The sequence below is a fragment of the Otolemur garnettii genome, unplaced genomic scaffold (assembly GCF_000181295.1).
Source record: "Otolemur garnettii isolate 467f Iridium unplaced genomic scaffold, OtoGar3 scaffold00002, whole genome shotgun sequence".
Lineage (NCBI taxonomy): Eukaryota > Metazoa > Chordata > Mammalia > Primates > Galagidae > Otolemur > Otolemur garnettii.
The window spans coordinates 31,742,332-31,769,606 of record NW_003852397.1 but is presented as its reverse complement, the minus strand read 5'-3'; the positions used below and the strand labels follow the sequence as shown (position 1 = coordinate 31,769,606).

At 37.8% G+C, this 27,275-nt stretch overlaps 3 protein-coding genes across 8 annotated transcripts in view; 2 read left to right on the top strand and 1 right to left on the bottom strand.

Annotated features, from left to right (window-relative positions):
- Nucleotides 1–6,539, top strand: part of ATP2C1 (ATPase secretory pathway Ca2+ transporting 1) — a 154,808-nt gene extending 148,269 nt beyond the window's left edge. For all 3 annotated transcript variants that reach the window (XM_012805976.2, XM_023513613.1, XM_023513617.1), the window contains one exon: nt 6,313–6,539. In XM_012805976.2, the coding sequence (XP_012661430.2) occupies nt 6,313–6,408 (96 nt within the window). In that variant the 3' untranslated portion in view covers nt 6,409–6,539. The remainder of the gene's footprint in view (nt 1–6,312) is intronic.
- Nucleotides 6,540–6,995: 456 nt separating this feature from the next.
- On the bottom strand, nt 6,996–14,824 carry ASTE1 (asteroid homolog 1). Its single transcript, XM_023513622.1, has 4 exons — nt 14,533–14,824; nt 12,129–13,451; nt 8,514–8,724; nt 6,996–7,374 (listed from the first exon to the last, which is right to left on the bottom strand). The coding sequence occupies exons 1-4, from the start codon at nt 14,563–14,565 to the stop codon at nt 7,325–7,327; spliced, it is 1,617 nt and encodes a 538-aa protein (XP_023369390.1). The 5' UTR covers nt 14,566–14,824; the 3' UTR covers nt 6,996–7,324.
- Nucleotides 14,825–17,416: 2,592 nt separating this feature from the next.
- NEK11 (NIMA related kinase 11) overlaps nt 17,417–27,275 on the top strand; it is a 277,385-nt gene continuing 267,526 nt past the window's right edge. For all 4 annotated transcript variants that reach the window (XM_003781704.2, XM_023512762.1, XM_012805223.2 and 1 more), the window contains exon 1: nt 17,417–17,683. Coding sequence is in view for 3 of the 4 variants with exons in the window: in XM_023512762.1 (XP_023368530.1) it covers nt 17,514–17,683 (170 nt within the window). In the remaining variant the exon portion in view is untranslated. The remainder of the gene's footprint in view (nt 17,684–27,275) is intronic.

Below are 27,275 nucleotides of genomic sequence, written 5' to 3'. Positions count from 1 at the left end.
GAGGTTCTCAAATTTTTACAGCTGGCTGACTTGATTTTTAGCATCATCTAGACCTCTGGAAAGAAATGCAAAAGCAATTTATCCTGTATGGCGCAGAAAGCTGTGGTTAAAAGTGGGGGAAGCATATTTTTAATAAGTTTGTCCAACAGAAATAATAGTGTTTAATTTCAAACTGCTACAAGATGCAGGATCATTTTGAGCTGTCATGTCTGAAATAAATTTAGATAAATAGCAGGTAACCCAACCTATCTCATTGGAGATACAAGGTCTCCACATTTGGAGTCAGGCATTAGTAAGAGTTTATCGTTTTATGGAAGTGAAATTTTTCTCCTGGTATTGGTGGTGACTGCTTTGGGTTCACGATGTGCCAGCCAAGTAGCATGTGATACAGAGCAACATCCAGTGACCTGGAAGTCTCACTAAGGGGAAAACTGGGCTTGGCTTCTTTAGGGTTAGAGTAGGACCAGGTTTTAGAACCCTGCAAATTTCAGGAAAAGAAATTCCCAAGAAGATTTTTCTACCTTTAAAAATGCCCAGGGCTCTTTCCAGTTGAATTTAAGAAACACTACAGAAAACTTTGAAAAAAGGAAAAAGGGCCAGAGGGACAGAAGTATCAACATAGGATAATTCCTTCTGATCTTTTTTTTCAGTATTTTCTAAGGTTGAGCTTAGCTGCGCATTGAAATTCATTGGCAGTTCTCTGCTCTTCCCAGTTTGGCTTCAGCATCTCATATTCTTGTCTTTCTCTTAGCCATATTAGACAGTGTTGATCTTTGCCTTTGCGAAATTCTGGCCTTACCCTTTGGCAACCCTGGCCTCATGGTGTCTTAAATCTTTCTGCTACTTGACACACTCTCTCTTCTTCCCAGATTGTTTGCTCTTGGCTTTTCATGTATGCATGTAACAACAAGACTATCATTTGTCACGTTTTTAGAACCAGGCACTGTGTGTAAAAAAACACTTTTATCTTTAGACAGTATTTTGAAGTATTGCAATCTTCATTTTCCCAGTAGGGCAAGTGAGGCATAGGCATTGATTTGTTTACTTTGTACATAAAGGAGGCAAAGATTCTAAGGCCTTTCTAATTATAAAGGTCTTTTTCTTCTAAAATTCCAGTTAATTTGAATTCTTCTGTTATAATAATTGGCAAGAAAGATATGTAAAGACTATATTGATAGGATGTATATTAAACTTTTAAGTGTTTCAAAAAGGGCTTGTATGAAATATATGAAGTATAATTTTATCACTACTAAATACAGAGCATGATTACATTATAGCAAATGATTTTGTCTCTCCAGCTTTATTCCTAAGATTTATTCATCTTAGCTGTCTAGAGTTCCTTTTGCTACTTTTGAGCATCTAATTGAAGAAAATTTCCGAAGGATATTTCATTTGCTAGAACTGAATCAGAAAGAGCAGGACCTGAAGACTTGATTGAAAACTAAGGAAACTAGATTTTAGAAATGGAATATGGGGACACAACATTGTTTCTACACAGGTATTCCTGTTTTCTCCTATACCTAATCTGAATTTCATTACCATGTATTAAAGCTAGACCAAAAACCAGGTCCAATTTAACCTCTCCTCATTCTGGTGACTGTAGACTGCTGTAGTATGGTAGTATGTTGTCTCTCCAAGTAGCTTAAAACAGAATGACTTTGGGGGATGTCCAGCACTATATCATTCTTTGGTGAACCCCCTTAGATACCCTGTGGAGTGGCTGTGACCTCCATGCAGATGATGTACGCTGGGGTAGTATGCTGACTCTTTTTCCTTTAATTTCAGATTACTATAAGGCAGTGGTTCTTAACCTTCCTAATGCCACGGCTTTTTAATACAGTTCCTGTGGGTCACGACCCACAGATTGGGAATAGCTGCTATAATGGTACATATGATCAGGTCACATTGTTTGTGTTTGTTAGGTAAAGTCCAAGTTATGATTGAGGCCTTCACCTAGGTATTGTTTATACCTTTACATTGTGCCCCCTCTACCCTCCCGCCCCATTCTTGAATTAATTGAGTGTATTTAACCGAGAGTAAAAGTGGATGGATTTAACTCCTTTAGCAAGATTGGATAATTTCAAGGAAATGTCCCTGAGTACAGTGACTATATAAAGGAACCTGACTTCTTTGTTCTGAAGGAGGACCCTTTCAATGAAAGAAAAAAATAGTTAATATAAATTGGCTGTCTTTTAATTAAACTGTGTAGCCACATACTCCCAGTTTGGTACCAGTCAAATCACTTATTTACCACACAAGGTTGGTGGTTTTAAAGAATAGTGCTGGAGATAACCTTGGTAATAGGACATTCATTGACAGAATTTCTAGATCAGCCTCAGACTCCTGGAATCAAGACAGAATTTTGGTATAACAAAAGTCTTCCATGTTTATGGTCCCCATTAAATTTGTTTGTTGGTAAAACACATTTCTTCTGGAAAATAGATGCACATTACAATTCTTTCCTTGATCTTTCCACGAATAACCATCTCTTTGGAGACATAAAAATAACCTAAGAAGCCACATGCACTCCTAGAATAATAAAAATCTCCTTGCAAGAACACTTACTTGAAACAAAGGCAGTTTTTACAGTTGAAAACTTCAGCACTGTGTTTGGCCTATTGTACATGGCTAAAGCCAGTCAACACTTGGGAGGTGTGTTTTATGCTGGCTGATATTGGACGTACTCTTCTGAGAGTATTGTTCTTCTAAGAAAATGTAGAGAATTATCTGATATTAGGCCTGTTCAAAATGGCAGCCTATAGCACCTTTATGGCTATTACTTAGACCAGTGGGAGAGTTAAAGAAAAAAGGGAGAACACAATTTGTGTGAACACAAGTAAAATGAAGGTTGGATATACTTTCAGATCTTGCCCAATGTGTTTATTCTACTTTTTATTTTCAAGTTCTTTATTTGGACCTAGCCAGTACCTTTACAATAATTAGCATTTATAATTGCAGCAGTCTCTTGGATTTTGCAGAGTGGCACCTTTCATACTTTTTTGGCACTAATCCACAGTAAGAAATAAATTTTGCACACCACTTAATACATGATATGCATATTTAATATTTTCCATTTTAATTTTTTTTCATTTAAGAAATGCTGATTATGACTTACTTTCACATTCCATTAATAGGTCAAAACCTACAGCATAAGAGGGCTTGGGTCTGGTATTGCTGTACGTATCTCTGATACTCTCATTTCTTCCTATTGTTTCCTCATTCTCTAGGTCTAGCAGCTCAAGATGTTGCTTCTTATTTTGTGGGAGTCTTTATTAGTTTCAACTTCTTTCAAACCTGGAATCTGCCTAAAATGCCTATCAATCCACCCATGGTCTTTTTATTCAGTACTTATTTTTAGTAGACATTTATTTTGTCTGGCATCCTTACTTCTACCTTTGATGGCCCAGACTTTTCATACCATAAGTAGAAAGAAGAAACTTTAAGAAAAAAATTTGAAATGATAGCTTGTTTTTACTTAAAGGAAATAATTGAAGTAAGACTTCTGTTTTTTTTTTTTTTTAAAAAGCATAGATGGTTACATTGCTGTAATTTAAAGGTTATAGAATACCACCATTAACTCACCAAAATGAAACAAGAAAAGTATGAACACACTTTCGAACACATTTAAGAATTACAGAAGTTTCTTAAATGAGATGGTATTTATTAAAGGCAGAATGCAAAATACTTCAGAATGCAGATTATCCACTGCAATATTTATCCCCAACAAGTTAGTCCTAAAGAAAAAGTGCATTGTTTTCAAGGAAATAAGAGAAAAATTTTAAGTCAGCATTACACATCGAGTTTGACACAGACTGAGTTTATTCAAGCTGACAGGCCTCAATATGTTCCTCCAAGTTTTCAACCATTAACAGCCCAAACCGGTTGCTTCCCTCATACCAACACCTGGTGTGTGAGGTAGTTCCCATTCTGTTCTTTGAACAGTTGTTACCCTGTTTCTTTTGCCTCCTCTTTTTTGAATTTGATTTAACTTTTGGCAGGAGTAATTCAGTAGGAGCAAATGACCTTATAGCACTGAATAAATGTTCATAAAGTTGCTTAGCCTCGGGACACATGCTCAGGAGATTTTCCACAGAAGTCGATGTTAGCAGTTGTTGGCATAGTCCATGCACCAGGCTTCCATTGTACAGTCTGTTCAATGGGAGAAAGAATTATATTGTTAAAAGTATTGGTTCAGTACAGTAGAACAAGTGTCATTATCAAAGCTTCAACAAATTCACTGAAAAAAGCTCCTATTGCTTCTATAAAATTACTTAAAAATAAGCTGTTCCTTGAAGGGCAGACCTGAGTTGTTATTACAAAAATTACTTCCTGGCTGGTGATATTTAAAAACTTTTCTTTTTTGTTTTTTTGAGATAAGAGTCTCACTATTTTACCTTCGGTAGAGTGCAGTGGTGTCACAACTCACAGCAACCTTAAACTTTTGGGCTTACATGATTCCCTTGCCTCAGCCTCTCAAGTAGCTGGGACTACAGGTGCCTACCACAATGCCTGGCTATTTTTTGGTTGTAGTTGTCATTGTTGTTTGGCAGGCCTGGGCTAGATTCGAATGTGCCAGCTCTGGTGTATGTGGTTGGCACCCTAGCTGCTGAGCTACAGGGGCCGAGCCAATGTTTAAAAACTTTTTATCAACATATTAAATGATGAATGCTTAAAAGTGATTTTGTAACTAGCCCCAAGTAGAGCAGGCCTCTTTATCACTTCTAAGAAAAGGAATTTAAAATGACCTTGACAATCAGTTTGTTAAAGTATGAGAAAAGTTAAAAGAATCCTTTGCAAGGTCATTCATATGAACAAAACACTCTGCTTCATAATAGAAAATGGGATTAACTAGAATCCACAAATTTAATATATATGACTTATGGCTGGAGTTGATCAACTTGTACCTTAGTAATCCATGTAGGATAATCACTTAATGAGTGAAAAATCTTTGTTTAAAAAGTCTTAGTTATACTGAGCTGCAAGAATAATTCATTATTGGCTTGGTGCCTGTAGCTCAGGGGCTAGGGCACCAGCCACATACACTGGAGTTGGCAGGTTTGAACCCAGCCTAGGCCTGCCAAACAATGACAACTACAACCAAAAAAAAAAAAAAAAAAATAGCCAGGCATTGCGGTGGGCAACTGTAGTCCCAACTACTTGGGAGGCTGAGGCAAGAGAATCCCCTCATAATTCATTATTAAGACAACTGTTTGGTCTTGTTTTTCCTATTTTGTTTTTAAAGGATTTGTGGTATGTAGAGACGATCCAGGCAAGAAAGACCTAAATTATCAAAGGAAAGAAAGAATCCAGAGGTCAAAGGCCAACTAATCTTCTGTGGGTTTGCTCAGATATGAGGCCCAGAGATAGACTAACAACACTGTTTACTGCTATGATGCTTTTCACCTTGAATCAAAAGCTCTGCCATCATATTTTGTATGCCTCCATATAGCATTCAAAGTATTGAAGGCACTAGGGCTACAACAGTAAACAAAGTAGACAAGTTCCTGACCCCATAGAGCTTACATTTGAATGGAGAGAGACACAGCATATGTATTATCTTGAATATTCCATTTTCTAAACATCTTCCTCCCTTCTAGTACCTCTTGGATGGACACTTAACCAGGATGTAAATGATCCTCCCATTTTTTTTCCACTAGCCCACACCCATCTGCTATCATTTCTTTATATCCTACCCAGTTAAAACTCCATGGTCAAGTATCTGCCTTTCCCTTATTCATACTTGCCTAGCCAAACAAGCACTAGATAAAGCCCACTTAGGCCTGCAGTATAGTCATCTCACTTAGAATGAAAGCTCCATGAAAGTGGAGATGATGTTGTTTTTAGTACACTCCAGCACAGAGTTGGCATTTAATATTTAAGTGAATGAGTGAACAATATGCCAGGTGGCAAGAAATAACAATAATAGTAACAGGAGTATAGTGACTAGTGGCAGAGAGTACTATCTTAGTACTTTATAGAAAAGCCTCTATAAAGTGATATTTGAACAAAAACATGGAAGAAATGAAGGAACGAGTTGTATCCTACCAGCAACTACCTTTCTTCCTCCTTACATTAGTGCTTTACTTGAAGGAACTTTTAAAAAATGAATCTAATCATGTAAACATTCTGTGTGAATATGGAAATAATTTAATATTTTTCCAGTTTCCACCTCTTAAGCTATAATTGTGATCCAAGATCAATGATACTAAGATTAGTTATTTAAAAAATATTTAAAATATAAGTAGAAGTACTGTATTTACTTTTGTGTGCACCCATCTGAACTAAAGTTTCCCATGGTGCTTACCGAGTTAGGTCTGGCTCTGGGAGAGGAGTGGACAGAAGCTGATTGAGATACATCCCCATCTGGAGACAGCACTGCCACTGACAGAAGATGTGAGCTGTGTCTAAATCCAGTCTCCTGCTCAGCTGCGTCTGCTCCTCCACTCTTTGGAACTCTTCATACAACACCTTAGCACCATCTTTCCGCAGATCTTCCTTACCTAGATAAAGAAACAACTCAAGGACAGTATTTCTAAAAACAATGTAACAGCTTCTAATTTTCTCCACATATAAAACTACAAATTCCACAAAGAAAAGAAGTTAATTAAAACTAAAATGTTTCTTTTCTGCCTTTGTAAATGCCTTGCTGTATAAATTGAATATTTATACTGAAATGCCTTTTTAATGATAACCTTTATTCAACCTGTTTTCCCCGAAAATAAGAGCTCTTCCACTGGTCCACTACCTGACCTTAAACATGTCTGTCTTAATTCTCCAAACAACTAGCCAGCTATTGTGGGCGCCTGTAGTCTCAGCCCCTTGGGAGGCTGAGGCAAGAGGATCGCTTGAGCCCAAGAGTTTGAGGTTGCTGTGAGCTATGACGACGCCGTGGCACTCTACCCAGGGCGACAGAGTGACACTATCTCAAAAAAAAAAAAAAAAAAAAAAAAATCTCCAAACCTTAAATCTATGTCTGTGAAAAATACAAATGACTATTAAATATCATTCTCTTCACTGTTCTCTTTCACTAAACCTCCTTTTGTGGAAATCATGCTGTAGTGCATGTGATACAAAGAAACAGCCCATGTATTCAAAGCACATTTTAATATCTGTTTTATGGGAGCAAACTAAAGTATGACTCAGAATTTGGCAAGTAATCAGCTTCTTTACATAGTAGAGGATAAGGGGCAAGAAGCAACAATCCTAAAAAATATGAAATTTTAGGTGGGCTTAGCTGTATGTTTCTGCAGATTGTTTGAGCTTGGGTTCACCAAACATTTGGACCTATTTGAAAGGAATAAAAAGGAGGCCCACCTTTTAGCAATTAGCGAGCAGCAAGGCACTGAGCCTGCCTGGGTCCGGGGTCCACATTTCCTAAAAGAAAAGAAACAGACCCTTGACATGCCCCTTCAGCTGGACTTACTTAAAAATTTATAGGATTGTGCTCTGAGAATTTTCTTATGCTGTATTTATTATTCAATGAGAGGAAGTACCCTGAACCTGTTTCTTAAAGTAGCAGTGGCCTGAGCTGCTCAGCAGTTCCTCCAACAGCTACGGGTCACACTTGGGTGCTGTAGGAGTCCACGCTGTTTCATGCTTTCAGTTAACTTACTCATTTAAGAAATTAAACTATAGAGCAGCACTGTCAAACAGAACTTTCTGCAATGATGGGAATGCTCTATATCTGTGCTATCCAATATAGAAGTCTAACTTGTAACCACATATGACTGTGGAACACTTTAAATGTGGCTAGTGATTGAGAACCTAAATTTTTAATGTAACTTGAATTTTATCCATGTGTGACTAGAAGCTACCATGTTTGATAGTACTGTTCTAGAGTATGACAATCACTATACATGTTTAGGTATTATTATAGCATTCAGAATCTTTAAGGAAAACATTCTCTTAGAGAAATTAGTGTTCTGGTGATTCAGCATTTATTCTACTTAGTATTTAAATGCAGATGAAATTGCCTCTGTGTATTTCTCTAGTAGAAAGAGAAGTTTGTAATGTCACTGCTTAAGTACTAATTGACATAGCAGAGAAAAAGGAATAAAAATATTAGTTAAAAAAGCCAGCACAAGTATGAATGTTTATATTGGTAAAATAGAATGAAATTCTATTCAGACAATTCACTTATTGACAATTTTAAGTAAACTTATGATGTTGCTGTTGTGTTAAAAATGGGATAGGGAACATGCTATACAAAATGTACCTGGTAAAACTAAGTCAAGCTTTACAAGTTTAAGTATTAAGGCCACAGGGCAAGGGGGCACGTCTCACTGCTCTACATTGGAGTTAAGGCCTCCATCGCCAAGCCTGGCACATGGAAGTGTTAAGTGTTCAAAAATATTTACCAATCAGTGAATGATACTTTGGTGTCCCATTTACAAGTTCTGATATAACTAATGGGATGTAATAATCCAATGTGTTTTTCTGTTTATGTAAACTCTAAAGCATACAGTTTGCAAGCAACATGCACAAACGTACTCCTAGAATTTCCAGATACCTACCTGGGCTATTGATAATGGCATACAAGGGGCCCATCAGCATCCCCAGCAGTAAGGCTTGTACATGATGTAGCTTTGCTTTGGTGTCTGTGTGCTGCAACCAGTAGCAACTGATAGCAATGGGCAACTTCAAGGAAGTAGGGATTGGCTCCAGGATGATCTGTTTCACTTTCAGGGTTTCTAATAGAAGTATCTGCCGCTTACCCAAGGAGAGCTGAAAATATACACCAAAGCATCCTGCAAGTTACTTTGGTGAATATCTTTTTTAAATAGCATAAAGACACTTGCAGATGAAACTGCTGTCAGCTATTAAAATTATCTTCTTTGGGGAAAAAAAGTCAGCCACACCCAAAACATTTAGAACATTTAATAAGATACTTAATAAATATGGTTGGTTGAACAGGTAGATAGCCTACTCTTGACATACATCATTTATTTACTTCTGTCATTGTTCTGTCTACATGGACTGATGATCATTTTGAGGCTTGTTAAAAATTAAATTCTCAGGCCCCACCTGAGGAATCCTGGAATACATATTTTAACTAGCGGCCCAAGTAATGTACTTTGCAAAACAGAGCTCTAGAGGAAACCCTACTTTTACTTGCCTGTGACTATTTACATATTATCTTCTCCAAGATGCCATTAACAATTATCTCCAGAAGACAAACTTAGTTTATACACTCTTTATGGCATATCGTACAGCCTTCTGTTTGTTTGGACCATGTCTCACGTCCCCTCCTCACTGAATACTATATTGTCTTTGCACAGGAATTGTCCCAAGATGGCTACTGTAGGTTAGAGGTACATTCAAGGGAGATAGGAAATTCCTCCCCCCTCCAAGATAGGGTCTCTTTCTTCATCATCCAGGCTGATATGTAGTGGTGCCATCATAGCTCACTGCAACCACAAACTCCTGGGTTCAAGTGATCCTCCTGCCTCAGCCTCCCAAAGTGCAAGGATTATAGGTGTGAGTGAGCCACCGCACCAAGTCAAGATAGGAATATTTTATGGACTACCTACATTGTCCTTGCAACATACCACACTCACTGTTACTTCATGCTTTAAAGTACACTTCATACGAGCTCAGAAGTAAAGAGCAATGACAGCTTTGAACTTCTTGTTGAAATAATTTTACTTTAATGAATCTCAAAATTTCTAAGAAACATAAAGAACCTTACAGGTCACACACACTCTTACCAATAAGGAAATCAGGACTATTAAAAGTATAGGAGAATAAACTTGGTGGCACTACCAAATCCATTTATAAAAAGCTACAATAATGAATTTCCATCAATACTGTCTTTAAGAAGCCATAGTTGGTAGGAATAAAAGACAAATAACTGGCAAAGAGTAAAAGAAAAGTTACATGTTAAGGGGGACTTTATAATCAAACTTCAAGGAAAAAAAAAATGGTTATATTCCTAATATCTGCATGCAACCAGAAAAAGATTTTCTTTCTGGAAGCATGAGACAGTCTATATTCTCAGCACCTAAAATCTAGATATGTTAAGGGTGTTTGACAGATATAAGTGACAAATAATTTTGTCACAATGTATGAAAACTTTAGTACAGTGTTGTCTAAATGGTTTTAATATATTTTTTAAATTTTATTATCACCCCTACTAGAAGTACCATTAATTACTTACATTTAACGTAAGATTAAAACTAATCTGTTAATCTGGTTTAAAAAATGTACTAAGTAAAGCTAAGAAAATACAATAATTCTTTTTTGATATATAGTATTCTAGAGCCAAGTTACAACTTTCATGAACAAAGTAATCTGGGCTTTGACTTCAGAGACATTCTGCCCTGCTCTACTTCTAGAGCCTTTACCAAGTCTCTGGTTCTCTACTGTTAGTATGATCATTTTAAAAATGGGAATCATTAAGAGTTGCACAGATGTTTCATCAAACCCACCGGTCTTAAGCCCCTTCTCAAGGGGACTATTCTGCTCAACAGCCCTTAATCTAGTTAGGTTTTATCCCACATGACAATTCCTTTCCTTCTCTCCAGGAGGAGCAAAAGGGCAAACAAGGGCAAGCCTGCAGAGGAAGCTGCCCCAAAGATGCAAAGGTGCCTAGAGAGGCCGCTCTTGGCAGTGCCTTACTCCAGAAGAATGATCCACTCCCTTGTCTCATGATTAACCTCTTGTTGGTTAACTTGAGTGGTATTCTGGCCATTGCAACTAACATAACCAAAATGAAGCCCTTATCCTATGGAAAGGGCTTACTGTGGAAATTAAATGGAAATTGTATAATCTGTATTACCAAGAGCTGGTACAAAAGAGATGAAGTTGTTGCTACTACATCATGTTAAAACAAAATGAATAGGTACTATTCTCTGCTTGTGCCTGCATTTGTGTTTGGAATCACACTTGCACCTGGAACCTTTTAAAATTTTCATGGGCTTAGAGACAACAGCATTGAGCTAAATATAGAATTGATTAGTTCATGCCAAGGTAAAGCCAAATGATATTACCCCAGCACAGAGTGAACTAAAATTTCATCCTCCTTTGAATACAGGTAATTGATGAGAACACTTGAGTCATCTCCACTTAAAGGACTATAATCAGCCTGCTGCACTAATTGATTCAGTTAGATTTCCATATGGGGGAAAAAGTGTCGTGATCCCTATTTCACATCATACAGAACAAAAATGAAAAAAATCACTTCTAGATAGGCTGTAGCTCTAGATGTGGAAGGCAAAAACACATTTTCATAACCTTGAGTAGGCATTTTTTTAAGTAGATCACCAGCGTGGTAACTATAAATAATAAAAATTTAGACTGTATTAAGAACTTGTGTTCATCAAAACATAGTAAGTGAAATGACAAAGGGAGAGGCTATTTACAATATGTGATTTGAAAAAGGACCAAAGACTTTGTACAGAAACTTAACAGAATATCATGTAACCAATGAAAAGGTCCTCAAGTATGTCATCAGAGAAAAGCAAATTATCCACCAAAATGGCTAAAATGATAATACTACACTATCAGAATAGCTAAAATTTTAAAAAGGATAGGAAATACCCAAATATTGGCAAGGGTGTAAAGTAAAAGGTACTCTCATATGCTGCTGGTGGGAATATTAATTGGTACAACTACTTAGCAAGATTTGTAATACATCTGAACATGTGGATATCCTATAACCCAATAATTAATTCTACTCCTAGTTATATATGCATTAGAAACGTGTCCATGTGTTCACTAAATGATGTGTACTAGAATCACAGAATGTTCATAGTGCTGTTCCCCAAACTGGAAACAACCCAAATGTCTATTAGCTGTAAAATGTAAAAATCAACTGTGGTACATTCCAACAATAATATGTTACGTCAATGAGAAATAAATGATGTAGTCTGAGATGCTATGCCTATAATCAGTGCCTATGTATACACTTTTTTTTTGGGGGGGGGCAGTTTTTTCCTTTGAGTCCTAGGACTGATAACTCTGGCTAAGATAATACCTAGTTCACTGCGTTCTAGTTTTCTCAGCTATGAAATGAGGCCAAGATAGCACCTAACCTCATCAGTTTGTTTTATTAAGAGAGATAATATTGAAAGTAATTTGTAACCCATAAAGGGCTTTATCAAAATTTCATTAGTATTACAAATACTTACTTCATTCAATTTGCTTAAGTCAGAATGATCCTTAGGCAGTTCTAATGCATCAAGAATTGATGTTTTGATATTTCTGTTAATCCTTTCCACTTCACTGAAAGCTAGAGGCCGAGGAGACGATGCATTGCAGGACATACTTCCCAGGGGTGGTGAAGCATTCAGAAGAAGCCCATAGATGATTTGCCGTATGGGCTGAGAGATTCTGTGAGCGTTTGGTCGCTGCATGTTTTCCACCTGTGTTTGAAGAAAGGTCCGTCTGAGGATCAAAGCATCACTGATGAAAGGAGATAATTGGCCTTTAGCTAAAGCCGCTAGTACCCATTCTGGTAAACCCAGATTCATGGCATCTGGACACACATAAGAACCGTACTGGAAGAAGTCCTGCAGCTTTACCTGGGACTGCTGATATTCTTTCATGGAACAGCAAAGAAGTTCCTTAACATTTTCTCGATCCTTTTTGGGGAGATATTTCAGAACATTATCTAGTGCTTCCATAGGGTTGGCGAAATGAGACAACCAATTCAGAAGTCCCATAACTCGGTGGTGTCTCCTCCCCTTAAAATTGGTAGCTCCAAGAGGAAGACGTGCCTTACTTAAGAATGTCTCCATGATAGGTAAATTAATATGGTCATTTCCACATAGCACCGCAAATAGTGGTAGTAGAGCTTTATTCATATTGCTGAAGTGACGGCAGAATGCATCAAGGGAAAAACATTTAGCGGGGATGTAAGATTGTGTGCCCTGAACAGTGTTCACATTTCTCCACTGAAAACTACTTAATGGACAAAACCCAGTTTTAAGATCAAAAATGCAAAAGTCGCTGTCTGATGATAAAACAGGGCAATTCCAGTGATTAGCAAGTGTCATGATGTCCCGATCTGCTTCTGAAAAGCACTGAACAAAACACACCTGCAGCTTGATCAAAACCTGTATGAACACTTCCCGGATGAGTAAGGGACACACATATCCACCCCCACCAAGAGAAAGGGAATGGGCTGTCTGGATCTTCTCTCTAGCGCGATCCTTTAAAGTTGTAAGCTTTTTATCTGAAATGTCACATCCTCCATCTAATACAACATATGGACATATATCACATGCAAACAGTGATTCAAAAAATTTTTGTACAACATCTGCAAAAGAATCATAGTCCCCTCCGTATCGGAGTTCCAAGTTTGAATTGAAGCAAAGTCGGTGGAAAAGAGCATAGCCATCAATGATAATTTTTGTGTCCCGCAACTTCAAATCAGTAAAGAATTCATTACTATGATCTTCCACAAAACTCATTAGTCCTCGGATACCCATGATGACAGTCTGAAGAATTGCCTGTTTAAGACAATAGATTGCATTTTCAAATAATGCTGGTTATTAGGCACCACGTTACTTCCCCGACCATGAAATCAACAGCAAATGTTACAAAGTGTTCTTTAGATAGAACATCCTGGATGTCAAAATCTCTGAATTCTTACCTAGACCCTCAGGCAACACTAGTTCAATGTTTTTTCATTGTTTTTTTTTTTTTTTTTTTTTTTGCTTTCCCAATAACATTACAAGGTATAAACTCAGTGGTTTCTCATGTGTATTGATCTTTGGCTAGAGATGGAATCTGTTGCTGATTCTAAAGAAAAACTAGTTAAAGTCCATTATAGCATCTTACATCACAGTATTTGTTTTGTGGAGTCAAAGTAAAAGTCCTAAGCTATAAAAATTACATCATTATTGCTCTCATAGGCTTTAGTAAACTAAAGTGTGTAAGATCTTTGATAGGGATCCAGACTTGGATTGACAAGGCCTAGAGCTTGTGGAACTTTGACAGTTTGGGGTAAGAAAAATTGCTTCTTTAGGAACCCAACTATCCTGTTTCACCTCTAACCATGGGCTCCTAGTTTTGCATGTTTGGCCCACTTACACTTCCCTGTCTGACTCACTTAACTCACAGAATCAGTATCAGTGTTTTTTTCTTTGGCCTTCAGTTTCATCAGGTACTATCATTATTTAAAATAGTGACATTTGTCAATCATGGATTTTTTTTCGCATCAATTTTGATTTTTAGCGACAACAATTTATTTATCTGGAGTACTTTGAGGGCATCACTTAACATTTTGCGTTTTGACTCACCTCATTCTAGTCCCAGCCCAGTCTTGGCACCTTATCCTGTATTTATTTCTTTACGAGTCTGCTTTGTAAAGATTGTACTAACATAGATCGTCTCGACTCTGCAAATAGCAGAACCTTGCACACACAGTAGTTCAACAAATGCGAGCTGGATAGGAGAAACGCACGTAAAAGGTTGTTCTCAAAGGTAAGTTCTCAAACACAGGCCTTCATACGCCGTGTCACCTGGGCCCTCGCAACACTCTTCCCAGACCAGCAGGGATAAAATATGCCGACCAGCGGCAGAGCCCACCTGCGGCGTCCTCTCGAGGACGAACCCCTCCATTAGCGCTAGCAGGAGCCGGGGGAAGTCTGGCAGCCGCAGCACGTGCGCGTCGACCCCCAGGAGCGGGAACAGGAAGTCGCCGACATGACGTCACTGGCACGCCGGGTTCCGAGAAGCCGGGGGCGCTAGACTGCGCCGAGGGAAGATGATCTTGGACTTGGAGGCGCAAAGTCGCTAACGAAAGGTGGGGCGTAGCGAAGGGCGTCTGGTTAGGGAAGCTGGACCCGCCTGGCCTCCTTTCTTTTTCCCTCTTGCGTGGGCTGTGGACTCTTCCGCCTTGGTGACCGCCCATTCGACTTCCCAGCGTGCTCCGCGCGGTCTCCTAGCGACGGTGCCAAACAGCCGTAGCCCGCGGAGGTCTGATACCCGCGGCCGCCTCTGCCCCGGGTTAAGGCCTGCCAGGTTACCGGCGGGACCTGGGCATGGCCCGGGCGCTGCCGCTCCTCCGCCCGAGACCGGGAAAGGTAATGCGAACCGCGCGGGAGAAAGTCACGGTTTCAAACTGCCCGGTCTGGGGTCTGCTTCTCTACGGCTCCCTTCTTTCCCCGTACTCTTACCTCTAGGAATTACTCCAGTCTCCGCAGAATTAAGTGTTGCTGGTGTTTCTCAATAAACGCTAAAAAAGTTGAAGTAGTAAGGAATTGTTCCTTTTACCTTAAGGTTTACTTTTAAGATTGGGTCCCTACTTTAGCAAAACCTGGTGTCACATTAGCTTCCTGTCAATCTGTGATAAACTCTTTCCCTTGCCTTTTGCCCCCACCAGACCTGTTTTCACCTTGAAGGGATAGTTTGCACAAACTGCCAACTTTCTGCAGGTTCCCATCCAGCTTTTTTAACCAAGTTTGTTCCACTATTGGGCAGCACTTGGTCTGATGGTTATTTATTCGCTTAATAAACATTAGTGAACACCTGGGATATGCCAAGCGTTCTACCAAGGCACTGGGGATACAAAGATAAATATGGTTCTAGTTCACTCACAGCCCTCGAGGAGTGGGGGATGTTGACAAATGAACAGAGCTATAAAATCTAGACAGCGGGGTACATTTCTGCATAGCTCTATGGTTGTACGGAGGAGACTAATTGGATAGCCAAAAAGTAGACTGGGATGGAGGTGGCAGGGCTGGGTTTGTGAGAGTGGGCAGTAGAGAACCTAGTCCCAGAGCCCTCTACATCCTGGATGAGAATACTTAGGCATTACTCAGTTTAAGCTCTCCTTTACAAATAGGAGCCACTGGAAGTGGAAGTTGATGTCTGTCTCTTTCTTCATTGCTAAACGGGGGCTTTAATCTTGTCCTTCAAATGAGAAGAATTACCGAGTGGTCTGAAGTACCCATTTCAGTCCTTATACGTTTTTTGATGATCTTAGTTTGGCCAGAAAGCATCATTGTTATGCCAGTGAAGAAAGCAAACAAGGTACATTTAAAGGTCTGCTGTATGTTTCACTAACATTTCTTTGGTTGGGAAATAAATAGTTACAAATATCACTGGCATCAGGTGTAACAACTGATAAAGACACTTCAGGAAGGAACATGTTATAAATGGGCATTTAATTCTGTTCTATTTTGAGGATTTTTGTGGTGGTTTTGTGGTTAATTGACCTGGTGGGTTTTGTGGTTAATTGACACCACCATTTAAAGCCCGTTAGCCATCATTATAAACAACAAGTTTTTGTCTGTTAGCTCTGGAATTGTCAAATATGAAAACCTAACTCCAAGGCATACACAATCTTCAATTTGAAATCACATATTCACATAAATTTAAACCAAAACACTTTTCATAACTAACAAAACATTTAACATTTTAATGAAATAAAAATGATGATCTTACCACGTACCTACTCATATAAAACGGGTTAGAGTGCAATAGCCCAATCATAGCGCACCGTGACGTCAAACTCCTGGGCTCAAGTGATCCTCCTGAGTAGCTGGGACTACAGGTTGTGCCACCACACCTGGGTATTTTTTTTTTTTTTTTTTAGTAGAAACAGGGTCTTGATGCACTGCCCAAGCTAGTCCTGAACTCCTGCGGTCCTCCCACCTTGGCCTCCAAAAGTGTTAGAATTACAGGAATGAGCCACCCTTCCCGGCCCAGTCCTGCTTTTCACACTGTGCCATACCTCTCCTAGCGCCTTGAAAAATTACAGATTTACTTGTAACACATTTATATTTCATGAATATTAAAACACAGTTGTAGATTTGAATCATATTTGTAATATTTTCTGTTTCTAATCCAGGAAGATTATATACCGTATGTATACTAGAAACATAAAACTAGATCAGAATTAGTTTGGGGGAAAATCCACTCTGAATCCCTCCTTACATTTATTACAATAAATGCAAAAACTGATGTAGAGTCTACAGAAAAAAAAATCTGAAGGAAATAGGATCATGCTAATTTCTGGTTTATCCTAACTAACTATTTGTAAACCAAAATAGCCATAAGGTAGGAAGAGAGCCTTACAAAAATGTTGATGCCAATGTGAAGATTTAAGAAAGTGATAATGTTTTTATATTTGGACTTCTTAAAGTAGATGGGGAGTATAAGTCTTAAACAAATGAACAGATTGTTGATTGTAAAACAGATATACATACCAGAAGTTTGTGGAAAGTTGGTGGTAATTCACTTCTGTTAAATTTCAACATGCAAAGGGAAGTTTTTCCTATGGAAGATTGCCTTCTACTGGAATTTGTAGTATCTCTACCTTCTAACATTTTTCTCTCAAGTTTTTAACCAGTATGAATTCACTCAATATGCTGATCAAGGTCCAGATATCATTGTCCAAAACTTATGCTTTTTCTTAGGAATAATTTAGCATCCTTTAGACCTGATCTTTGGACTTTTCATCTTTAAGGCATTGACCAGCGCTACTTGGATGAATTTGACCATCTCTTAGAAGTGAGTATTACGTTTCCATGAATGAATAAATCAGTTCTTTCTTGTCTGGAGCAATGCTGAAATTCCAAGAGGCTGCTAAGTGTGTGAATGGATCGACACCCATTTCCAATTATCCAGAGACCTTGATAGCAAGAAGATACGTGCTCCAACAGAAACTTGGCAGTGGAAGTTTTGGAACTGTCTATCTGGTTTTAGACAAGAAAGCCAAACGAGGAGAGGAACTGTAAGTAAAAATACTATATACAAATCTTGAATTGGCTGTACAACTCTTAGCTAATTAAGAACATGGAGTAATGTCTACTTTGTTCTTTGCATTAAAGCAAAAATTGAGTCTGGACAGGAAGGTTCCTTGACTGATCTCTTCAGATGAGATTTTTAAAGGCATTTCAGCAGGTCAGTAAAGGATCCAAATTACCTAGAAGAGTGAAGTGGGGTAGATTATGTAAATATAGGATTTTTCTGCATACCACACTCTCCATTACAACATTGTTTCCACTTGATTAGAACCTCTCTCCTGAATGTGAAGATAAGAATTGTTTATAATGACTGCATTTTAAAAAATGTTACAGAATGCAAATAATCAGGAATAACATTTGAGATGAATAGAGTATACCAAAAGAAATAAGTGAAAAGTTAGTTGGAACTGAAGTTAGGATAAGAAACTTACACATCAGAGATGCAGTAGGAAGAGAAAGCAGAAAGAAGAATGGCTCTAGAAATTGGCCTTTAATCCCAGAAGACAAAATTTTCATCCCACAATCTATTGCTTTATTCAGAGATTTTTTCAGCCTACTCTTAATTCTCTCAGCTATGGCCGTTGGATATGTAACACATTGCCACACTAGAAACATTTTCCCCCCTTGAGGTCACAGTGTTTTATTAGGTCAAAATAAATCAAGAGACATATGAGTTATGTATGTTACACAAGGCCCTGGGCTCACAACTAGCATATATTAAATATAACTCACATGACAATTATTAGGGTGATAAACCCTTTTCTACTTCTTCATATAGCTTAGAAATTACAAAGGTAAATCTTACTAATGTTACTATTTTATGTTTAAAATCAACCCAGAATTTTTAAAACTTGTAATTATCTAGAATTCAAAGATTTAAGTCAATTCCAATGTGAAGAATGGTCAAATAGCTGGCATTTCTCTAGTGTCCTTATGACTCCTACATAAAAGGAGTTTTTCCCTTAAATCCTAGAGGTGCTTTTCTAGTCAATTAGAATAGGACAATAAATTTCTGACAATTACTACAGAACCTTTATGGAAATGTTGAGAATAAGACTTAAATCTGACCCAGGACTTGTAAAAACTATATAATAAGACTATATCCAATTTTAGTATCTTCAACTAATGAGGAATATGAAGAAATTTAAGAGAATTCACAGAAGGACTAAAAAGTAGATTAAGAAGATATGAAATAAGATGTATAAAGATCAAACTTCAAAATATCAGACTTGAGATAATAGGTGAGTGGAGAAAGAGAATGTGTGGGTGGGGGGATAGAGAGAATGAGTGAGAGTGAAGAGAGAGGGCTGGAGCTGATAGATTGGTAATCAGTTTGTTAGTGACTTTTCTTGTTCCTGAACTAATTTTTAAACACATGACTATAGAGCTAAAGATGGCAGACAGAGTCTAGTTTTGTGGGATGAATCCAATGGTGAGGATAATGGGCAAATCATTTGGCATCAGAGGGTCAAATCTAGACCTTCTTTTACATCTTTGTGGTTGTTCAAAAGAAATTGGTCATCAGAATGTCAGCCTTTTAGCTGTGTAAGGTAACAGTTCATCTGCAGTTATTAGGTTTAACACATGTATAGAGGCAGGAAACTAAACTCTAAACACAATTTTTTTTTTAAGATTCCCCCATCCCCAGAGCGCTGGCAATTAAACCATTAGTTTGTGTGCAAAGCACATTATTAGCACCACCTATTATCCCAGAAATTTTAGTTAAGTAAGGTTTTAAATTCTGTGTTACAAACTGGACTACAAATGGGGAAGTGGTTAATGTTAGAGGTGTATAGAAGATGAATATTTTCTAGAGAGATGTAATGCTATGAATGATATTTCCTTAATAATAACTCCCTTTGTTGTTTTGCAGATGCATCCCTAACTTTTTAACCTCATAACGAAGGTGTATCATAGCTTTGTATATTGGACTATCCCTTGGTGTCAGCGCCTTGGGTAGAACTTAGGTCTGAGATGGTCTGTAGGACACTACTTCCTATGAAAGACATGTAATATATAGTATACACTTCCAGATTTAATCAAAAAACTTGGCAAAACAGAAAAGCTGTATGTAGGTAGTTCTAACTTTTCCATCAGAGTATTGTAATTTAACTTTGTGCCACTTGGGGGCATCACTATACCATTAACATTTTGCATATAGTGTGAATTTTAATTGTAGTGTAAATACCACATTACCTTTCATTGACTTTGTGAATTAACTGTGGGATTAAAATAAAAGCTACAGGCATCATGATTGATTTTTGCATGTTTGGAGAGAGTTTTCTATTTGATGTATATTTTGCATTCCTTTTTAGTTATCACAGTAGAATAAAACTTTAAGTAGTGAATGAGATAGAGTTTTTTTCCTTTATTATGTGTCATGAAATTTATAAAACATTATTTGAGGGCAGCGCCTATGGCTCAGTGAGTAAGGCGCCAGCCCCATATACCGAGGGTGGCAAGTTCAAAACCGACCCTGGCCAAACTGCAACAAAAAATAGCCAGGCGTGGTCGTGGGTGCTTGTGGTCCCAGTTGCTTGGGATGCTGAGGCAAGAGAATCACCTAAGCCCAGGATCTGGAGGTTACTGTGAGCTGTGACACCATGGCACTCTACCAAGGGCAACAGAGTAAGACTCTGTCTCTTAAAAAAAAATTATTTGAGAATATTTACTTTCATCTTTATATACACTCCAATCTAATGGATGTAATTATATTGTTATATTTCTTTTTCTTTTTTTTCTTTTTTGAGACAGAGCCTTAAGCTGTCCCCCTGGGTAGAGTGCTGTGGCATCACAACTCACAGCAACCTCCAACTCCTGGGTTCAAGCTAGTCTCCTGCCTCTGCCTCCCAAGTAGCTGGGACCACAGGCGCCCACCACAGCGCCCGGCTACTTTTTTGGGTTGCATCCATCATTGTTGTTTGGCGGGCCCAGGCTGGATTCGAACCCGCCACCCTAGGTGTATGTGGCTGGCGCCTTAGCCACCTGAGCCACAGGCGCCGGGCCTATTGTTATATTTCTAAAAAATTATTCTAGTAGTTTTTGTTATATTTTTAAGCTGTCACAGTATCTTCTTCTTTTTTGATGAGCCAAAAGTTACTTTTATCCTTAGCATAGTTCATGTAATTTAAAAGAAAAGAGATAATAAGGAAGTGGGCTTACTGGAAAATACTATGTGATTAAACTTGTAATCAATCATGATTACAGCTGCAATGAATTTCAGTCTGCATCCTGTCAAAATACAATGCTGATTATAATAATTTTTTTTAAAAGATTTCATCACATTTAAGATACAGTGACCTTACTATGGGAGGTTGATTTTCTGTTATAGTCTGTTTTGTCTTTCAGCTATTACATATTAAATAAAATTTAAATATTAAATGTTAAATTTTAATATTAAAATATTAAATAAATATCAAACATTTGTTTTGGACTCAGCATCAGGGAGGAAACTGAAGCAATAGAAGATAAAGCCTGGCTCTTAAGAGCTTCCAGTCTAGAAGACAGGCAGAATTAACATATCTAAAACAGCTAGCAAACAATATTTAAGACATTGCTTAAGTATCTGTATGGCAGGTTACACTTAGCGATATTGGCATGTCCACTGCCAAACTTTCTTTTTGTCTAAATATAGTTATTATCTTGCTAGTTTCTGTGTGTTATGTAAAAGCTTTAATATTTTCCCCTGGATCCTGTCCATGTAAATATCCAAACATTATCTCCCTCAACTTGATCCTACACCTCTGCTTTTGCCTAAAGGTGGTCAACATGATAAACATGGAAGTGCTTTATCTCCCCAGAGGACATTTTTTCCTAGTCTTGTATGTCAACAACATGAGATGAAGATTGAGAGTTAAATAGGAAATATCTTGAAGTCCTTAAAGAAATGTCCTAAGTTCATGCATGAAGGCCCAGGCCCTTGCCTTCTCAGAGAATTCTTGAGTCTGTATTAGAGCATTAACAAGCTGATTTCCCACCAGCTATGGAAACAAAATGGAGGAGAGGGGGCCAAGTATTACTACTAGAAATAGCTACACTAACAACAGAGGGGAAGGGTTTTAGGCTTTGCGAGTAAGAGAGGTAGTGAGTCATAACAGGGCAATTACAACCCCCCCCAATCTAGGTCAATTGTAAAACTAAATAGCTCCCTGTACCCCAGTCTCTTCCAAAGGCATCTCAGACTTTACAGTACTAATTCCAAAGTGTTGTATTAAGATAAAATCACCAACTAACGTGGAGTCTTTGAAAGATAAGAACCATAACTGAGACTCCACACTGAGTGAGATCTAGGCCTCAGCTATTCATATTAATGTACTCAGAGATGGTCAGTCTTAGTGAGGAGCTTATGCTCACTAAATCCAGACAAGATAGATGTATAAACCATGATGCCACTTCTTAATTTGGGGCTTAGAATGAATAACCCCTCTTTTTGTGAACCTTCCACCATTTTTGAATGGAAGTTCTGAAGCTGAATCAGAAGTAAAAAGTTCTGAATCAGAAGTAAAAATATAATTGGCTGGGCTTGGTGGTTCACACCTGTCATCTTATCACTTTGGGAGGCCAAGACAGGTAAATTGCTTAAGCTCACAAGTTCAAGATCAGCCTGAGCAAGAGCAAGACCTGGTCTCTACTAGAAGTTGAATAAACTAGCTGGGTGTTGTGATGGGTGCCTATACTCCCAGCTACTCGGGAGGGTGAGACAAGAGGATTGCTTGAGCCCAAGAGTTTGAGGTTGCTGTGAGCTATGATGCCATGGCACTCTACCCAGGGTGACCAAGTAAGACTCTGTCTCAAAAAAAAAAAAAGTAAAAATATAATTAAAACAAAGCAGGTAAAATAATGGAACAATTATTTGCTTGAACCAGGTAAACACTCTTATAACAAAGGTCATTCTAAGTGATCATTTTTCTGAGAGCCTCAGACCCATTGTCTTTATGTACTGAATAGCTGTGGATGCACACTTACAGTTATCTTTAGGGTGTCTCCTTTCCAGACAGAGAAAGTAATATGTATGTATCTTACCAAAAGTACAGTTACGCATAAAAAAGCAGAAAAATCATTAATAATTCTGCCACCCAATTTCTTGTTTTTTCTGTGTTCATTGACAAACGTTCCATCTTTTGAGGAAACATGTAGTATTGGTTGCAGTGGTTGCCTTGAAGATGGAGAATAAGGAGGCTTACTTTTCACTGAACCCTTTTTTTTGCATTTGGAATTTTGTACCATGTGCAAGATTGAAAACAAAACAAAAATCCGCAAGATAAAGAAAGTACAACCCCCCCTCCCCCCACACACACACATACACATATTCATTTAACAAATGCTAGTCACTATTTACTAGTCACCTGCTTTTCAGGAGCTTGAGTCTGGTTCTTAACCTTGGCTGAACAGTGGAATCACAATACAGTAGAAGCTCCGTAGTTGATCTGATTGTCATTGACGGAATACGTACCACATGTAAATATCATTATAGTAGGCCTAGTTCCTTATGTTGACCACGTCCATATACTTACTAGTTTGTTACAGTCCCTTGGAGGGTCAACTGACAGAAGTTCTACTGTATTTATAAAACACAGATGCTTGAGTCTTATACTTTAATGAATCTTGTTTGACCTGGGGTATGGCCCAAGCATCTGAATTTTTGAGAGCTTGCAAGTGATTTGAATATGTAGCTGGACTTGAGAATGTCTAGTCTTGTGGGAGATAAAAATATTAATTATATAATCATAAAAATAAATAATTATAGCAGTGATAACTATTGTGAAAGAAAAGTCTAGGTTACTGTAAGGCACAATAGACTCATCTATGGTTGTAGGGTGGGATTGGATGAGGCAAGACCTGAAGAATAATTAAGAAGTAGCTGGTGATTTCACACTTTGGGGGGCATCAGAATTATTCCAAGGGCTTTAATTAAACCACAGATTGTTGGGCTTCCCCCCTACTGCACTCCCTATCCCAGCAGGTGAGAGGGATGAGAATCTGCATTTCTAAAAGCTGTTGCTGCTTGCCAGAGGATTACAGTTTGAGGACCAATGTACTAGGCAAATGGGTAAGAGGACAGTTCCCTTCAATGTGGAAGGCCCTAAAATGGAATAGAGGTTCAGTGTATATGTAATTTCATAACCATTTTTAGCACTAAAATATAAGTATTAATATTTTCTCGTGTTTGTAAATACTCACCAGTATCATGTCATTTTGCTGCCTTTTGTTGGGTATCTCTGTCCTGGCATCTTTGAAGTAGAATATTAATTGAGCCTTTTAGCATCCTCAGAGATTTTATATAGTAATTGTTTCAGCATATCCTTTCTGTCAGTAGCATAACTAGGAAACTAATGATGAATCAAACTTCAGTCACTGAGAAGTGACAGGCATTCTGTGTTATTCAATTAAAGCATTTTTGGGTCAGCTATGAATTATGGCCACATTTGCTGAGAAGCTCAATTGTAATTAGAAAAGATGACTTCATCCATTTTCAACTTAATTTCTGAGACATTGAGAAATGGAGAGTTTGGTTTTCATATTATAAAGACTGAACTAAAACTTCCCTTTCTGTATGTATTTTCACTGTTTAAGAATAATATTTCTCCTTAGAGGATTAATAAATTGATCTTTATATCCTAACAGTGTCAAAATAATTTAAAATGAGTAATACTTCTTACCAAAATGCATGATTTTATAATACTAGAAGTGCACTTTCAGTAATTTAGGTTATGACATTAATTCCTTCCACTTACTGGCTCATAGTCTTCAGCAAAGCTAGTGTTTATATATCATAGCTACTAAGACTTACTTAGGGGTTTTCGATCTGACTCATTCAATCTTCTTTTACTGTATGATCTTTAGTAATCTGTCTTTACTTTCACTTTTTGAGTCATTTTAAATAAAGCATCAGTAGATTTTGAGCTCATTCAACATATTATTATTAAAGCTATTATTCCTATATTGTGACCAGGGATTCTTTCCAGTGGGTATCTAGGAAGGGAGAATCAGGTTATTGAGTTGGGGGGAGTTAACTTAATGGGATTCTCTGGGTTATGCAGCGGAGAGTTATGAAAGCAATTTGGAGGAAACTGATGCTTTCTTTCCATTTTGCCCTGCCAGACTTCAAAGCACAATTTTCTATAGTTTTTCATATCAGCATTTTTTAATAATCAATTTTATATTTTAAGAGAAAGTATCATATTAAAGCATGTTAAAATCTGTTTTAAAATAGTTCAGGTTGGGGGTGATCTTGTGCTTAGGCCCCTCTAAGTAAGTCTAGAAAGGGTAAATTTGAACTTGGACTTCACTTTAGGCTTTGCCAGGTCTCTGCCTGGTAAGGTCTAGTCTCAGACGTTCTGGCCATCTTACATATTACATTTAAGGTTTTGGAAATGGGAGGGAAAAAGAGAGAAGAAAATGCTAAGCACACAGTTACTTTGATTTATTTATAGTAATGAAGCAGTATTCTGAGGTAAAGTATTTTCCTGAGGCCTCTTTGCTGCATGTGTAAGCCTTAAAGGAGCCATGTGCTTTTTATCTGGTTTTTAATATTTATAGATGAGAAATGACTAATAAATAAAATATTTTTGGATGAGTAGGATGCAGGGAAACCCTGAGTTCCTTTTTGGCTTGGGCAAGGAGCCAAAAAAGCCTTTTTCGAAGTTTAAATCACCAAGAAATATTTAGGAAGAAGACAAAAACACTCAAAAATACTTCGGTAAAAAAGGTTTGTTTGGCTCGGCACCTGTGGCTTAAGTGGCTAAGGCACCAGCCACGTACACCCAAGGTGGCGGGTTCAAATCCAGCCCGGCCCGCTGAACAATGATAGCTGCAACCAAAAAATAGCCGGGCGTTGTGGCGGGCGCCTGTGGTCCTAGCTACTTGGGAGGCTGAGGCAGGAGACTTGCTTGAGCCCAGGAGTTGGAGGTTGCTGTGAGCTGTGAGGCCACAGCACTCTACCCAGGGGGACAGCTTGAGGCTCTGTCTCAAAAAAAAATGTTCGTTTGTCTTAACATTATTGTTTGAGAGAAAAGAAGGTGATTTGTTTAAAATACTACAGATGTATTCATATTGACAGTAAAAGAGTGTATTCACATCATTGTAGTATGATTATTAGATTTGCAGATTTACAGACTGGCTGTTTACCTTCCTTACTTACCCAACCCTGCTCTTCCAATGTATTGTTTTGGTGGGTTTGTGAACAGGGAAGCTGATGGTTTTCCTAATACTCAATAATACCCCACAAAATATGGAATAGTATTCTTCATTGAAATGTATGAGATGAAGATATCTAAACTGCTTTAGTAAGTAATAATGATAAGTGTAATTGGATATGCTGGTTCCTTTATATTGTCATCCCAAACGTAAAGAGTGCAAGGTTTGTATGTTAAGCCTATTATTTTAATATTTTATTTTGTCTCATTTATTTAATAAAGAAAAAATATTTTAGGATGCATACAAAATATGTAAGAACAAAACTTTATGGGGAGAATCTCACTTGACGGTTTTGGTTTTTTCACCAAGAAAGGACTTTTTTCAGTGAGATGCATCACAGTAAAGACTGAGCTGATTTTTAATAGGGTCCAGAGGAACCTCAGTACCAAATCCAGTATTTTTAATGATTGATGACTATCAGAGCATCAACTAACCTTAATTTCCTGACCATAAAGCAAGCTCAGCAGCTTTTGGTGCATACAGCAGCCCAGCACTTTGCCTGAGCGACAGCAGGAGATTTACTTTTACCATCTTACTCTAGCAGGAGCAACGTAGGGAGGCATCTTTTTTACTCAATCCTTTTCTTCTAAAGGACTGACCTGGATCCTTTTTTGACACATGCATAGACCTGGAGGGTGGGTATGGTCAATTTTGGCCAGTACCCAACCTTAAACCAATTTTGAACTGAAAATTTTAATTGTGATTTCATGCAGCTTTAAATACCTTGGAATGAAAAACATATATATGACTTCAAAGAGATGAGGGGAGAAATTTCTCAGATTAAAATTACTTTCTGGCTCAGTTTATTACTCTTGAGCTGATTTTTCTAGAGAAAAAGTTTAATTGTCGTGACATCTATGTCTAAATAGTGGACTTAGAAGTGCACATGACTTAGAAGTCAAGAGAAAAAGATAATGTCCCCCCCCCCCCATGTTACTAATAGTTTCTTGGTCAACTATTCCTAAACTTAGTTTTTGAAAGAGTGATTTATAAATTTATATTTATGTGGGAAATAGACATTGTTGACATCAGAATTCTAAAAGTGGCTTGTGTACTCCACTATGTATAAGTAAATTTATGTAGTATTAAAAATAAGCAGCTAACATTATATTCCCTTCATTGCTTTAAAATACTGTGAAATTGAATTTCCATTCCATGGTTTAACAAGAACAAAGTCACTTTTTATTTCTTAGCTGCTTTCATGGGCCCAATTACCTGCTACTCAGAAGAACGAATGAATAATTATGAACTTTTGGCATGCTACAGAACATATTTATTAGTATAACAGTGCTGTATTTAGCTAGTTGTGTGAAAAATCCACCCAAAGTTTTAGTTATTAAAAAAAGCAAACCCTGGGCATGAGAAAAACATTTGGGAATGATG